Here is a 16,948-nt window from a genome sequence, read left to right as displayed (position 1 = left end):
TCTCCCTAATGGTTTATTGTGAAGTTCCACCCCATCCCCTATCGGTCGGTTTTCAATCCTTCATTTGCATGCCTTCTGACCAATGGGAAGCTTGACTCCTCCCCTTGTTCCAAAATCTTCCCTGCTGAGCCCATAAAAGCGAGTGATCCCAATGAAGTGTGATTGTTCTGCCACCAAGCCTCCTGGTGTCTGCACCTCTCCTCTGGGTGCGGTATTCCGTCGGGATCGGAGTGGAGGGAGCCTTCCTTGGCTTTGAGGGGTTAGAGCTGATTCTCTTAGAGCTGAATCATGCAAAGCTGAGCCCCTCCGAACAGAATCGCTCAGCAACATTTGGTGGAATTCATCCACCGTTAGAGAGTTGCTGTGAACTGCTCCCTGCATTTCCCCACATCTCATTGCTGCCTGTGAAAGGAGCCAAAATAACCAACTTACACCTCATTGCAACACTATGAAAGTTAAATGAGAGGAATCCCATTTTGTAGCTTTACTTTATAAAAAAATCATATGGTCTGTGACCCTCAGAGAATATCCAGAAAATGATAAAGGAAGTAGGTAATTTTTTTTCCAGCTTTTTAAAATGAATTGTTAGAGGCTGTGAAAGGCTTTTACTTTAAGAGACAGTTTGTGAACTGTTGCAAATGTCACTCAGCTTGCTTGACAGTAATACCAAGGGACTGGACTTAATAACCTAAAATATTAACTATTTAATATTAAACCCTGTGTGTAGCACAAAAATAATATAATTCAAGCTATAATATTACATATTAGATGTTCCAGCTTTCTTTTGTTGTTACATAATACCAGTTACTTCTCACTGCCATTTGTAGATGGAATATGATGACTGTAGTGAGCCTGCAGAAATGGAGAGTGTCACAGAGTAATTTACGTTCAAGTATAATATTGTGACATTTTAAAGATTGCAAATACCAGTGTTCACCATTTTGCCCAAGTTCTGAAACGTTATCATCAGTCTTTGTTACCAGCCTTGTGTATCACTTTGTGAAAGAACCAATCATGCAATGACCAACATTTATTCTGTATTAGCAAATTAATTATTCATAATTTTTTTCACCAAATAATAGTGTATTTTTGTATTTATTCTTCCTTAGGAGATTGATATGTAAACAATTTTTTTTTCCCCAGTATTCGACTTACCAGCAACTGAAGGAGCAGAAAAAGTCAGAAAAATTCTTCAAGGTGCTCTATGACCGAATGAAAGCTGCTCAGCAGGAGATCCGATCGACAGTGACAGTGAACACCATTGATCTGGGGAGCAAAAAGAAAGAGGATGACACTGACCTCACCATATCTGTCCCCAAAAAGAGAGGTAAAAGAGTGGAGGAGTGCATTGTGTTGAAACTGCACCACTGTGTTGAGTTGATCAATAAGATTTAATAGTAAGTGTTGCTAATTTGCATCTTTTGTCTGTTTTCTCTAAATTATAGTCCCCATCAGGCTGGCTACAAGGAATTAGCTTTGATGAAATCAGTGAAGCTATGCCAGTTTGCCTCAATAAAAGATATAGAACCATATTTTTAGAGAAGCAGAAGTAGAGGCTGCTGCTAATGGGGCTATTTCACAAGAGCAAGCACAGGAACTGATTTCCCACCCTGTGGTCTATCCATTGTTCTCATCATTTATTGTATATGGGAGAGAAATAGTAGGGCTTTTTGTGTTAATGTTCTGTTTCACTCTGGTTTGTGGTTTATTTGGAACATGCCATCCCTGCATGAATGTTGCTTTGATATTCTTTGGAAGTTGCCTAGAGGTCTTCGAAAAGTTAGGCACCAACAAAGAAAAAGTTGCTTTCAATATTATTGTTTTCTTATTGTTTAATCAAGTGAAGAGAAAGAGTTTCAAAAATGAAGGAAAATTATCTCTTTTTCAGTTAAGGATTCAACCCTGCATCTGAAAGAGGGTATGAAAGGACAGTTAACAGAAGCATCTTCAGCAACATCCAAGGCTTACTCTGTGTATCGAAGAGAAATGGACCCAGAAATAGATCTGATGGGCTCAGGAACAGATGCTGCAAATGCAGAAGACAAGTCCACAGAAGAAGGAATCATGAGCCCTGCCATTGCCATAATGCAGCCAATACTGAGATTTCTGCAGCTGCTGTGTGAAAACCACAACCGAGAGCTCCAGGTAAAGTGGATTTGAGCTGAGATCCAAAGGGAGTGTTCCAGGGGATGCAGCTTTGTGAAGGAAGGGAAAACACACTCAGGTCTGACTCCTGAACAGAACAGAGGTGTCTAATATGTTGTTTTTCTTTTGGTCCAAGGATAAAATAACACTTGCCAAGAACCACTTTGGTTGAGCTCATGTTTACATCCTCAGAATTGCTTGGGGACTGCAGCGTAGCCACATGGAATTGAGAACTGTCTGAGAGCCCCTCTTAGCAGGGTTTTTGTGCACAAGTGGTGAGTCCTTTACCATGGACTTGAAGGCCACAGGAACTTTCTGGGCAGTGTTTGGGTGCTGCTGTTTTTCCCAAGGTGTTATGGTTGAAGGCTTTAAGATGTGAGTCCCTGCTGTCAGTTCTTTTGGTAGAAATCACTGTCCCCAGTAATGTTCTACGAACACACCTCAGTGTCATGTCCAGCAGCCTCCCTTAGAGCAGTTTTGGGGGTGGCTCAAGCTGAGCTGCTGTTTGGGCTGACACAGCCCAGGAGTGGCTGTGATGTGCCACCAGACCTGCTCAGCTGTGGGAACAAGTTCCCAGAGAAAGGGATGGCTGGGGACAGGTATGCAGGACACATATAAGACACTTAAGACCAGTGCAGCTGTTTGCAAATTCACTTTCCTAAGTCCTCCTTGCTCTACTGTTTTAATCAGATAGTAGTTCTCAATTGCTGCACTGAGGCCCAATATATTTTCTATAATGTAGTGCAGTTCAATACCTTATGTACAATGGTCATACACTCATAAGTTATACCTTTTCATGGAAAAATTGTACCCTTTCCCTTGGAAAAAACCCATGTTTGACTCATCTGTCTCTCTCTCATTTTTAATTTTAAATTTTTGCGATTTTTTGTGTTTATTTTCTCCACCCACCAGAATTTTTTAAGACACCAAAACAATAAAACAAATTACAACCTGGTTTGTGAGACCCTTCAGTTTTTGGACTGTATCTGTGGAAGCACAACAGGTGGGCTGGGCTTGTTGGGGCTCTACATCAATGAGAGGAACGTGGCTCTCGTCAACCAGACGCTGGAAAGCTTGACTGAGTATTGCCAAGGTCCGTGCCATGAGAACCAGGTAGGGCTCAGAAACTTCTGGATGCAGGAGAGTATACTTGAGTGTGTGGGGTCTGGGGGCTTGGCATGAACCTGTCAGTGTTGCTAATGACATAAATTCCCCTCTAACTGCTGTGTCTAGGCTTAACACACAAGCTTTCATGAGGCCTGAGCAACCCTTTTAGGTCAGAACTCAAAGGAGACTCTTCCTGTGTGCTTCCACTGAAGATTTCCAGTCCTTTTTGGAGAGAGTTTAATGTTGTGCCTGTGGCTTAAACCTCACTTTGTGAGGCTGCATTTGGAGTCCCAGCTGTGGAGGTGCATTGCAAAGGCAGTCTTGTTTTCTTCATTTCCATACATTCTGCCCTTGCTGGTGTTTATATGGGTTGCTAACATTTCATAGAATCACAGAATTGATTGCGTTGGAAAAGCCCTCCGAGATCATCAAGTCCAACCCTTGATCCAACGCCACTGTGATCACCAGCCCAGGGCACGGAGGTCTCTGTGCTGGTGATCACAGTGGGGTTGGATCAAGAAGTGGTGGATTCTCACTCAGTGCCACATCCATAGAATGACAGAATCATAGAATGGATTGTGTTGGAAAAGACCTCCAAGATCATCAAGTCCAACCCTTGGGCCAACTCCAGTCCCTTTACCAGATCATGGCACTCAGTGCCATGGCCAAGCTCAGTTTCAAAACCTCCAGGGATGGGGAATCCACCCCCTCTCTGGGCAGCCCATTCCAATGCCTGAGCACTCTCTCTGCAAAGAAGTTTTTTCTGCTCTCCAACTTCAATTTCCCCTGACAGAGCTTGAGCCCGTGCCCCCTTGTCTTATTGCTGAGTGCCTGGGAGAAGAGACCAACCCCCACCTGGCCAGAACTTCCCTTCAGGTCCTTATTTCACGTCTGCCATAAAGTTTAACTTACCATCCTGCTATACCCCCCAGCAACATCTTTAATTATGATATCAGTAGTGAAATGGATGAAACTAAAGATGAGGCTTCTGATCTTCTGTGCCTCACTCACTTCAGTCTTTTTAAGTCATACAGCTGTGACTTGTGGTGAAAGTGTCTTTGGTGCTGTGCTGAAGAAGCACAGAGAGGTAAAGAATGTGTTATATGATTCCACATTTGATCTGAAGAGAACTGCAGTAAAGTTGTAACACTGGTATAAAAAGCAGAGTTTTTACTATGGATTATCAATGGCAAAATTGCAGTGGGCAAAATTGCAGTACAATCTCTTTATACTAGAAGTAGCTGAAGACATGCATGCAATATTAATGCTTCTTTTATTCATGTGCACAAATGAAATGGAAAGGGCTGTTATTGCCATTGCTGGTAATCAACTGCCTTTACTTCAAAAACAAACAAACAAAAATCCTTTAGTGGACTAAATTTTGAACAGTCATATTCAATCCACTTATGAATGGGAAAAACAACTGTAAAACCCCCAAAACTACAGGACTGGAGATGAAAAAAAACCCCTAAGTTAACATGTTTTTTCCAAGAAATTTCCTTGAGGAGCATTGGAGGAACACTGACAGTGGAAGGGAATGATTAGTTGCACTTCATTACTTAGACCTACTGGCTGGAAGTCACTCAGGATGTGACTTAGACTTGTTCACACCAACTGCAAGTGTAGTTCAGGTATTTCAGAGGCAAATACTCAACACTGTCATTTTTTCCCCTCTCTGCATCTTCCTGGAAAATGTTTTCTTTCCTATTGTCCTATAAACCTGCTAGAATTAAATACTTTTTTATTTGGCTTTTGTATATCTGACACTTATTTACAAGGCCTAGAAGGTCCAGGACTCCAGCTATAAAGGCATCTAGGCAGTACCCTTGGTCCGAAACAGAGTTTGGAATTCCCTGTCCAGAATTCCATGATTATCAGGCGAGATGGAGAGAGACTATTTCCAAGGGCCTGGAGTGACAGGACAAGGGGGAATGGCTTCAAACTGACAGAAAGCAGGGTTAGATTGGATATTAGGAAAAATATTTCTCCCTGTGAGGGTGGTGAGTCCCTGGCACAGGTTGGGCAGAGAGGCTGTGACTGCCCCATCCTGGAAGTGTCCAAGGCCAGGCTGGATGGGGCTCTGAGCAACCTGGGCTAGTGGAAGGTGTCCCTGCCCATGGCAGGGGGTTGGAGTGAGATGCTCTTTAATGTCCCTTAAACACAAACAATTTCGTGATTCTGTGGAATTCCCTTCAGTGCATTCCAGGTGTCTGTAGAGGACCTCAGTCTTTGCAAACAGTTCATGCTAAAACAGTGGTATTAAAGCCAGTTGCTGAATGCAAGTTAAGAGTTTGGATGTGCACATTTGGTTGTGCTCACAGTCAGGCATGTCTTTTATGTCTGAGTCTGGCATGTGTGTTGAGCTGAATCTGGCAGTGCTCTTGTGCCACTGGGTGCCAAACCCTGCATGATTTACTGGGAGCACAGTTTGGCTGGCACCACCCTTTTCCAGAGGTGTGTTTTCCCTGCTGGCAGCCTTGGGGTCAGTTCTGGGGCTGTACCAGCCTCCCTCAGAACTTCTCGTGCCATGTTTCAGTTTGCTCTGCTTTGGCTGGAAGGTTCATTCTTGCTGCAAGATCTTTCAAATCCTGGGGTTTTTTCTTTTAAAAATTTGTTGATGTGCATATTTCCTCCCTCCCACTCTCCTGTCTCCCTTTTTCCCTGCCTTCTCTCCCTCTCCCCATTCCATTCCCTTCTCTTGTTTTGCAGACCTGCATAGCCACCCATGAGTCCAATGGGATCGATATTATAATTGCACTCATCCTGAATGACATAAACCCTCTTGGCAAATACTGCATGGACTTGGTGCTTCAGCTGAAGGTACAGTATATGTAAATTTGTTTATTTGAATTTGAGAACAGAAGACATACCTATGTGAGAGCTCCAGGCAACCTGACATTTACTTAATCTTACCGTGGTGTTATATACTCAGCAGCCTTTGAAAAAAGCAAAAAAACATTGCAAATGAATTCAGCTCAGCTTCTGAGTCCTTATCAGACCCTCTGCCACAGGCCTTTTGACCCACTGCTGTGTTTGGGAGTATGCCCTGGGCTTTTTTTGGAAAAAAATCCCATCAAACAGGCAGGACATGAGAAGTCTGTGTTGTGGGTGTAAAATCTCCCTGGACTGATAAATGGCAACACTGTACAGGCATGTAGCAATTTTGGCACTCCCTCTACATACAGAATTCTTAAAAATTACTTGAGAAGAAGACGTTGTGAAAAAGAATAATACTTCAGATGACCTGCAGTGTCAAATAAAGTTGCAAACAAGGTTCAAGTAGATTGTATTTTATTTCCCTTCTTGGTGTTCTCTGAGGGGAGACACAAAGTGTAGAGTGTGAGGGCAAAGGCTAGAGCAGGAGGGCCTCTAATGTAATTTATTCTGTGGAGAGTTGGGTAGGCTTGTCGATAGGTTTCTCCTGCCATGCTGAGGGGAGCTCTGCAGCTCTCCTGTCTGCCAAGTAGGTCAGAATCTGTCCAGGAGGAGCCCTGGGGTTTGCCTTTTCTTGCCTTCCAGATGAAGTCTTTATATGGCAGATGGTTTGTTTCCTCCCCAGCCCAGCAAATACTTTGTGGTGGCTGCATTGCATCATATTGGCAATGTTAGGGATGTCTAATAAAATAATTAATATAGCTGTGTATCGTGTACAATGAAACTGAATCCACAGTGCTTTACATATGACTTTAATAACTGTAATTATGTGTTTGAGTGACAATGTAATTCAGGCCCCCCTCGAGCAAAACACTTAAGCAGACATTTAACTTTGAACATGCAGACAGTTCTTTTGAAGTCCACATTTCAGTCTCTGTAAAGATGTAGCTGCATTCACTCCAGTGGCATTTTGATGTGCCATTATCATGAAGCCAGCAAGTGCTTGTAGAACATCTGTGTAGTAACCAAAACTGGAGTTCAGAGAGAGCTGAAAAGCTGCAAGGACCACTGTGGCTTGTTCGGAGAAGGTTTGTCTGTGCCTTACTCCAGTTCCTTAAACAGCAGAAATTGAGGTGAATGATGGCAGAGTTTCAAACTGTGGAAATTATTCTGATTCTACAGAATCACAGAGTCACTTGGCTTAGAAGGGAGATCTTGAGGTCACCTTGTGCAAACCCCCTGCTCAAGCAGGGTCAGCCTAGACCAGGTTTTCCAGGGCTCTGTCCAGTTGAGTATCTCCACAGCTGAAGACTCCACAACCCATTTGGGTGACCTGTTCAAGTGCTTGGTCACTCTCACTGTATAAAAGTGGTTTTTCGTGTTTATATAGAATTTCATGGGGGGTTATTCTGTCTCTTGCTCCCTCACTGGGCACTACTGACAGGGGTCTGGCTCTCTCTTCTACATTCCTCCCATCAGGTGTTTCTACCTTGATAAGGTCCCTCTAAGCCCTCTTTACTCCAGGCTGAACAGCCACACTCTCAGTGACTCCTTATATGAAAAATGCTCCATTCCTTTAATCCTCTTTGTGGCTTTTTGCTGGATCATTCCATTAAGTCCATGTCATCCTCCTGCTGGGGAGCTCAGAACTGGACACGTTGCCAGGTCAGATGTGATCTCAAGAAATTAGATCCAAATTAAGAAGTTGCTGGGTTTGGTTTTGAGTGACAACACATTGAAATAATAAAGCACCGAGTTTACCATGTAATGTTGAACAGTGACTCTCTGTCAGTGTTCACAGGCGACTTTGGAGTTGCAAATCAATAAATTTTGCAGTGAATCCAAAATTCAGAGTATATGGGCTCATTCATTTACACATACAAACAAGCTCAGACACTGTTTTCAGGGAATATTGTATGTTGAACTTAGACACCCCCAACCAAAGTAAAGGAACTGCAGAATTACATTTTCCCATGCCCTGTTTTGCACAGAGTTTTTGATGTGGTATTTAATTACATCTTCGTGGCATTATATTTTCCAGTGGACTCCCAAATCATTGACTGAGCAGGTTAGACACTACTCCCTGAGTCCACAGATGGAAAATGTTCTATTCTGCCCCATTTTATTTTGAGTATGACCCCCTGACGTTCCTTAGTGATTTGTGTTTCAGGATAATCTCAATATCTTCCACTCTGTATAGTGACAGGATGAAGAGATGTTGTCAGGCTGAGGGTAAAGAGAGTCTAACACAAGTGTCTTCCTGGTTTGTCTCACAGCACCTTACTCTGCTCTATCTAGTTGCTTCACTCATTATTTTCCCAACATTTTTATGAGGAGAGGAGATGACAACCCAGGTAAAAAGGAATGAAGGCCAGAAATAGAACCTGAAACTGATTTTTCAAAGTATTAATGTGCTATGAAGAACTTTCTACTGTATTTTCCAAGTAATGGGCCTCTTTTCCTCATGGTTTTCTGAGGAATCAGATCCTAGGGTCTCAAAGCATGCAGAAAATGAGGAATAAGTAGTCAAATGAGCATCTCAAGGTCAGGTGCCAAGTGACCTGAGGGAAAAATCCTGGAGGATATGCCTGCCTGTGTAATTCCAGGCCACTTGTGCTGAGTCAGTAGCAAGAAGCTGGATGTTGATGACCCAAAGCCCTACCCATCCTCTGCCTTTCCTCATTCCCTGGAAGCTGCAGCAGGCTTGGCTCCATCCCCAGGGTTGTCAGCACTGGGAAATGGCTTCAAAGTCCTCCTCAGCCAGGAGTGAGCAGACTGGGACCTTCCTCCACCATCTCCTCCCCTTCCTTCTCAAGCCATCTGGTACCTGTCACGTTCCCCTCCCTCTTCCTCAGTTTGAGATCCCACCAGTGCTACCACAACTTGGTCACCAAGACTGCAGCAGAAAAGGAAGCATCCAGCTCTCTTAGGAATCTTAATTAACCTGTTGTCCTTTCCCTCTGTCTGGATTTAGTAGTTCTATGCCCACCAAGAAGAAACTCGTTGGGCTTTTAGCTCTGAAACTTGAAACTTGTGTGTTTCTGCAGTGTGGGACTCAAACTGGGACATACAAAATGCTTCTGAGTTGGACAGTTATGGGTGGCTTTCCCTGAGGACTACAACTTGTGTGTCATCACTGTGTTGGCCTCCAGTGCTCCATATTTTCAGCTCTGTTATCAAAACTTGGACAGGCAAAGGCTGCTTAAAACCCAAGTTGCTTGAACCTGTGGAGAATAACCTCTTTCTTTTTTGCCTCAGTCCCAAAAGCAGCTGAGCCCTTTTCCTCTGTCTTTCTGTGTTCCCCCAGGAATATTTGGTAGTGAAACAAAAGTCCAGGAATGTATGAAAACAGTTTATTTTACAGCCCTTCAAATAATAACCAGTTGGACTTCTTCAAAACCGAAGGGGAAGGAACCTGCCTGATTGATGAAGCCTTTCGTGTGATTTGTGTTGTAATTACCTCTGTTGATTCTTGTTTTAATAGAAAGCCATGGCAAAAATTGCTAGGTGGGCAATGAGGGAAGGAAGTGGAATTTCATTTCTTGTGCACAGTCTACAGCAAGGCTCTGTATTTAAATCAAATATTTTTTCAGTGTTTAAAATGCTTCTTCAAAATAGAGTTAGTCAGTCTTATATATTAAAATGAGAGAAAAACCCCTATTAAATATGTCAGTAAAACAAAACATGCAAGTGGTTTAAAATCTTCTCCACTAAAAAAGTGGTCCCCATAATCTCAATTAAAACAAATGCAAGGTTCATTAATCCATGAAGATTTAAAATGTGCATTAACTTGTTGGTTTTTTTCTCCAGAACAATGCCTCCAAGCTTCTGCTGGCTATTATGGAAAGCAGGCAAGACAGTGAGAATGCAGAAAGAATCCTTTTCAACATGAGACCAAGAGAACTGGTGAGAAAACTTGTGAATATTCATAAATTTTTTGGCTGAAAAAGAAAAGGAAAAAAAAAATCTGTCATTAAAACATTTTTTAAATGATCTGCATCTAAACTGAGAAGTGTTGGCAGGGTATGGTGGCACAATGTCTCAGGATTGCACTAATTCACAAGAGGTACTTTAGAAGGATCAAGCATGCATGATTTCAGTCTTTACGACTTCATTATTTTTAGCCCTTCCAAGCACTTTTCTGTAATTGTTTCCTAACTAAATTATCATCCTCTGGTAGACTGTCTCCAAGTACAGTTTGTCAGGGCTGGCAAATGAAGCTTGTACAGTTTGTGAAACAGTGCTAACAGAAATGTATGTGTAGACGTAGAATATATATAATAAATGTACATTATATATATGTCTCATGAACAAAGGGACTTGCAAACAGTTGTTGCTGCATTTTGGAACAACCCCCATGTTTGTGCAGGTCTCCAGTGACTTTACATGGGTTGGAAATCTGGTAAAATTGTTCCCAATCCAACTGGCTGTGTCACAGCAGTAACTGAGAGATCTGTGTTTGCACACAATGTTCTTTCCCCTTCCTTCCTGCATTTCATCTGTCCCTGCCTGGCTTTGTGTTCCAGGTGGATGTGATGAAGAATGCTTATAACCAAGGCCTGGACTGTGACCACGAGGAGGAGAGTGGAGATGATGGCATCTCCCCCAAAGATGTTGGCCATAACATCTATATTTTGGCACATCAGGTATGTTTTAGTGCTTCCAGAAAAATGTTACATGGTTAAACTCCACATTGTCATGGGTAGAGTGATGCCCTTCACTGTAGAGAGAGAATCGTAGAATCATAGAATCAGTTGGGTTGGAAAAGACCTCTGAGATCATCAAGTCCAACCCTTGGGCCAACTCCAGTCCCTTTACCAGATCATGGGACTCAGTGCCATGTCCAATCTCAGTTTAAAAACCTCCAGGGATGGGGAATCCACCCCCTCTCTGGGCAGCCCATTCCAATGCCTGAGCACTCTCTCTGCAAAGAAGTTTTTTCTGCTCTCCAGCTTCAATTTCCCCTGGCAGAACTTGAGTCCGTGCCCCCTTGTCCTATTGCTGAGTGCCTGGGAGAAGAGACCAACCCCCACCTGGCCAGAACTTCCCTTCAGGGAGTTACAGACAGTGCTGAGGTCACCTCTGAGCCTCCTCTTCTCCAGGCTAAACACCCCCAGCTCCCTCAGCCTCTCCCCACAGCACTTGTGCTCCAGTCCCTTCTCCAGCCTCGTTGCTCTTCTCTGGCCCCGCTCCAGCCCCTCAATCTCTTGCCTGAACTGAGGGGCCCAGAACTGAACACAACCCTCAAGGTGTGGCCTCACCAATGCAGAGTACAGGGGAATAAACAATTGTTGGTATAAACAATTTAGAAATTTTGTTGGTATAAGCCATTTAGAAAGTTTGATGGTAAATGTGGCAGTGGTTTGACAAGTTTCCAGGCAAGGTACACTCAATAATTTGCTGCATACAGGACAGGCTCAGCCAAAACTGGCAGGGAGACCCCCTTGTTGAGTCAGGAGGTTCAGAAAGGACCCCCTTGCACTCTCAGCTCCTTTCAGAGGGGAATTTAGGCGTGGCTGGATCCACACTTAGTCCCAGACTTGGTTTATGTCTAAAGGATATGTGCCCAATCTTTCCTTTATATCACCTTGCTAATATTTCAGAGTTCAGCATGCTATTAATCAATGGCCAGGTGAAATCTGGTGTGGTGAGGAATCTCGGCCTCGAGGAGAAACCTTGAGAGGGTCCCTCCTGCAGGGAACATCCTGTCTGTGTTGGTGCTTAGAGGGACTTGGTAGGCTCTGTTGGTGTGAAATAACAATGCAGAGCAAACCAGTTTCTGACCACTTAGCTTTGTTTGCTTTTAACATTAGCAGCTCATCTATATCAATCAAATCATCAATCATGTTATCATTACTGGTGTATTTTGATACCAAGTGAACTTTAGTTAAGAAGATCCCTATTATTTTAGATCTAGTTTGGCAATAAAAATAATTGGGTCTTTTCACTGCTTCCTCCTTTAGAATTCCCTTCCTTCCACTACCGAATTATGCTCTAGTGCCCTCAGGCTTTTTCTGATCACTTTTTCTTCTCTCCTGGTAAAGGCAGAACGTACAGTGAAGGTTTATACTTAATGGGCTATTTATTCTTCAGAGCAGTTGGTGTCATAATTAGTTTATCTTTCAATTATGTTAAAAGTATCAAAAAGATTTTTTAAATTAAAAAAGTAAAGATCACATATTTCTTGATTATATCATAATTGACAGCATTTGGTAGAAATACATGAAAATGTAAGGGCCAGATATTTAAAAATTGCTTTTGCTAAGTAAAAAGAAATTAGCAGATGGGGATAGGGAGTGTTCTTTATTCATTATGTTTATTAAATGTTGTTAAGAATTGAATACTCAATGGGGGGAAAAAAAGAAAGAAAGCAATCTATGGTTACAGTGGTATTATGCAATGTTTCTTTTAAACAAGGACTCAGTTTTACTGAGTTGTGCTCATGTGCTTGCAGCAGATTTGAATCAATATTGTTACTATGTCAATGTCACTGTGGTTGACCACGTTCCACTCCTGTGCTGTGAGTAGGACTGTACATGAGATACCCATGGAACAGGATGATATTTTTAGAAAGCATCTGTAGCTGCTCACCTTGCATGGCTATTTACTCCTTGTCTGAATGCTTACAGTGAAAATTGAAATGCCTGCCAAATGGAAATGCTGGTGTTTTCTGCCTACAGTTTGTGTTAAATGACCCAACAGGGTCTGTGACATGGAGAATATGGACTGGGGGAGTAGAATATGGGCCTAAAAACACATGTGAAGTGACTGCTGGGGTCATTTTAGGAAAGAGGTCCCTACGAAGGGTACACTGGCTAGCTGAGGTGTGGATTAATCTCTGTCCCTAGACATGTATTCAAGGTGCTGGGGAGGTCCATGCTGCCCCTCCAGAGGTATTCCTGATCCATACTCGGCAGTTTGGTTGTGTAGGGGTGGATATTTTTACAGCAATTTACTGAGCTTCTTCCTGTTCTGTAAAATTAAATGTCATGACTGGCTCTGTAGGCTGTAAAAATATCCATCTTTATACAAAAAAAAAAAAAAAGAGAAAGAGACTGTTTTCTTTTTCTTGCATTTCTGTAACTCAGTATGTGTGTTTACAATAGCTTTGCACCCATGTCAAGTCCCATATCAAAACAAGCAATGGAAGAGCAGGCAATTTGGGGCCTTTCTCTGTCCTTTGCTAATGAAAAGTTTGAATTCTTGGCACAGGCCTGCTGATCTTTGACCCCAAACTCTTTCCATGTGTGCCCTTTCGCTCGCCCTGGGATGGGCAGGATACGAGCGTGGTCCCTCCTCAGTGAGGCCATTGTTGCTGGGTTCCTTTGCTGGCTTCTCCCTCCAACCACCCTCTGCTTTGCTGTGTCAAAGTGACTTTGTGGTGCCTGGGCTTAACTGACCTGATTTACATACTATTTCTTTGCTGTCACAGTTCATCTGCCTTACCTTTTTCTCTACAGCCAATGTGGCTCTTCAGTCACTTCCCTGACACTTCCCTCTGACCACTTGCTCTCATTACAGCTTTTTGGTCCCTCTGTAACAGCAGAATCAAGACCAGGAGTTCCTCTTTTTGCTGTTCCAGCCCTCAAGCACAGCCAGTTTATTTTGGGGAGCTCAGACTTTCAGTTTTTGTCGTTGTGCTCTTGGGGGCCATGGTGGGTTCTGCATTTTGCCACCACGACATCCTCCCTTGCCCTTCCTGTGGGTGATTTTAACAGCAGCCAAAGGCGTTCTGGTAAATGTTTGACCCGTGGCACATAGAAAGTTGTACATCTGTCCCAAACAAGGCTGAGATTTCTGTTGGTAAATCACCTTTACAACCTCCCAACCCCTGTGTAAGCACATGTGCACTTCTATACGTGGTGCACACACACAGGGCTGGCACAGCAGCCGTGCCATGCTGGTGGTCACAATTCTTCCACATGTTTCCTTGTCCTCTCTTTATTTCTTCATCTTCCTCCAGCCTGCCACGTGCCCCAGGCCTGCTGCTTCCCCTGCATTGCCCCCAGGGTGTCTGGGCACTGCTGCTCCTCATTTTTCCTGTTCTGGGTACTCTGAGGAGAGAGGAGGAGGAGGGAGTGCCACTGAGAGAAAGCAGAACTGAATTGTCCACGAGGAACTACCCTGGGCTTGCACCCCTACTCTGCAGCTCCTTCTAGGTGTAGCTTTCCTATGTGGAGAAGCAACACAAATCTGGAAAAATAAGCCTGCTATTTGCTAGATAGGAAGGAGAAGGGGAGATAGAAGAGGAGGCTCAGAGGTGACCTCAGCACTGTCTAGAACTCCCTGAAGGGAAGTTCTGGCTAGGTGGGGGCTGGTCTCTTCTCCCAGGCACTCAGCAATAGGACAAGGGGGCACAGGCTCAAGCTCTGCCAGGGGAAATTGAAGCTGGAGACCAGAAAAAACTTCTTTGCAGAGAGAGTGCTCAGGCATTGGAATGGGCTGCCCAGAGAGGGGGTGGATTCACCATCCCTGGAGGTTTTTCAACTGAGCTTGGCCGTGGCACTGAGTGCCATGATCTGGTAAAGGGACTGGAGTTGGCCCAAGGGTTGGACTTGATGATCTCGGAGGTCTTTTCCAACCCAATTTATTCTGTGATTCTGTGATTCACAATTCTCTTGAAAATCCACCTAGGAGACTGTGTTTTCTTTGTCTAATTCAAATGTCAGAGCCAAGCCTTGAACCTGACATTGCTCAACCCTTGCAGTAGTCTCAGGCGAATGCCAGTGGTGTTATGGACTGTTCCATCACCTCTCACACCTCTTCTCTATGAGCCTCAGTCCATTGGTGTGGTATTTTTATTGCTGTCCTTTCAAGAGATCGTGTTAAAGCAGGTCACGCTTTGTTTTGCAAAGTCAGTGAGGATGTCCATGAAGAGACTTCATCTTGATGTGATGTCTGTGTAGAGATTTACAAATGCCAAGGTCATGGGTTCAATCCCCTGTGTGGGCCATTGACTTAAGAGCTGGTCTCGATGATCCTTGTGGGTCCTTCCAACTCAGAACAGTCTGGGATTCCGTGATAGTAACTCAAAAAAAACTTCCATACTTAATTCTTATGCAGAAGCATTGGTGCAGGAGAGTTGAGTTTTTAAATGGCTACCCAGAAATAAACTAAATTATAACAGGCTAAAGAAACCCTCTGGCATTTCAGATGACTCCTTGAGCTTGCTACCTCTTGGTTATAACAAAGTATTGCAGAAGTTTGTAAACTAAAAAAATACTTAGTTGGACTTCGCAGCGTTTCTGTGAGGTTCACGATCCCTTTGCATTTACTATGAAGTAAGAGAAGGCTCTGGCTGCAACCCCAGGCTGCTGTAGTTTGTATGCGTGTGCTTGTGTCAACAGAAAAGACTTTGGAGCGTTTCTCTGTGTTTCTCAACGAGGTGCAAACTGTCTAAATCAGGCACGAAGCCCAGGCTGTTCCACTGCACCTTTCAGCTTTATTCATGAGGGTCAAAGGAACGTGAAATAACTTTGTGCAGCTTCTCTCAGCTCCCAGCGTGGCAAGAGGGCACTTTGATAGTCCTTGATCCAGCAGGGTGGGAGTGGGCAGGGACTAAGGGAGCAAACTGGAATCCTGTAGGAAAATTTCCAGATTTTCAATGCCCTATGAAGTCCTCCATCTGGTTCCCAAAGCTGCTGCAGGAGTATAGGGGTGCTGACCCTTCCATGATGCATGTTCTGTGTTCTCAGACCAGCAGAGTGTTTTAACTGCCCCATTTTAAGTGTGTGTTTAAATGCATTGCTGGAGAGGGAGCACAGGTCTTGGAATGCCACGATATCCTTGTCACCTTCAGGTAAATAGAAGGTTGTTTGGTTGGTTTTTGGTTGGTTTTTTTTCTAAGATGAAGCTAAACCATTATTTAAATCCCAACGGAGTACTAAAACAACTTATATCTATAAATTTCCCAGTGCCACTAGGACTTAATGAAAAATCATTTCATCCACCCTGTAAGATTGGAATTATTAACCCATTTGCTGACTGGGCAATTAAAATAGTAATAATTGATAGCATGGATTTATACTCTGGGAGTAGGGATACAATACCAGCTATTTTTTAGAAGTTACTATTTTTTGTATTTGAAATAGGACTGGTTTGACAATGAGACTTGGATGTGGTACGTTCATTAAGGAGAAACTAAAGTCAGTTTTTAGAAGTTTAGCTATCCAAATATGAAATACCCCAAGAAGCTCAGAGCCATTTGTTTATATATCTTTCTTTTTAGTGTGTCTTTCTATAGCTTTTATCAGATTTGAGTACACCCAGGGCATGGACCACCTATATTTTCCACATCAGTGCTGTGCCAAGAACTGCATAGTTCTGGGACTCCTACCTGCTCCAGCAGAACAAAGAAATGACAAAGATAACAGTGGTTTCAGAATTTTTTTCATTAATTAATCTGCCTTTTTATAGGATTTTTGGAGCAGTTCAAAGCTTTTCTTAATTTTGTTTCCCCCTCTCTTAAATTAGGTGGTATTACCTGGTGTTCCGGGGGAAGACACCAAGCCAGAAGCAGGTACAGACAGCAAGCCCTGAGCTGTCCTGGGCAGCAAAAATGTCCTGTTTGATGCCCAGTGTTCTGCTTTACCTGCTGCATTGGCCTTCCTCCTGTGCTCAGTCAATCCCAGCTACTTAACTAATGAGGAAAACTGGCATTTATTGGGTGGTACAGATGAGAAGGGCATGTTCACTGAGCACATTAATGCTCCAAAAGTCTTTTAAAGGGACACACTAATGTGTATTTTTCAAATAAACTTTCTTGTGCTACTGCTGTTATGGATTGCTAAGGCAAGAAGAGCTTTCATATGGTAATGGGTAC

General features: G+C 43.3%; 1 protein-coding gene across 3 annotated transcripts in view; it reads left to right on the top strand.

Moving 5' to 3' along the window:
- Nucleotides 1-16,948, top strand: part of ITPR2 (inositol 1,4,5-trisphosphate receptor type 2) — a 243,975-nt gene that overhangs the window by 164,327 nt on the left and 62,700 nt on the right. For all 3 annotated transcript variants that reach the window (XM_071551613.1, XM_071551611.1, XM_071551614.1), the window contains 6 exons: nt 1,144-1,327; nt 1,889-2,145; nt 3,058-3,258; nt 5,962-6,072; nt 9,937-10,032; nt 10,653-10,772. In XM_071551613.1, the coding sequence (XP_071407714.1) occupies nt 1,144-1,327; nt 1,889-2,145; nt 3,058-3,258; nt 5,962-6,072; nt 9,937-10,032; nt 10,653-10,772 (969 nt within the window). The remainder of the gene's footprint in view (nt 1-1,143; nt 1,328-1,888; nt 2,146-3,057; nt 3,259-5,961; nt 6,073-9,936; nt 10,033-10,652; nt 10,773-16,948) is intronic.

The sequence above is a fragment of the Pithys albifrons genome, chromosome 3, assembly GCF_047495875.1.
Source record: "Pithys albifrons albifrons isolate INPA30051 chromosome 3, PitAlb_v1, whole genome shotgun sequence".
Taxonomy (NCBI): Eukaryota; Metazoa; Chordata; class Aves; order Passeriformes; family Thamnophilidae; genus Pithys; species Pithys albifrons.
Note: the sequence above shows the minus strand (reverse complement) of the source record. Positions and strands in the feature narration are given on the sequence as shown.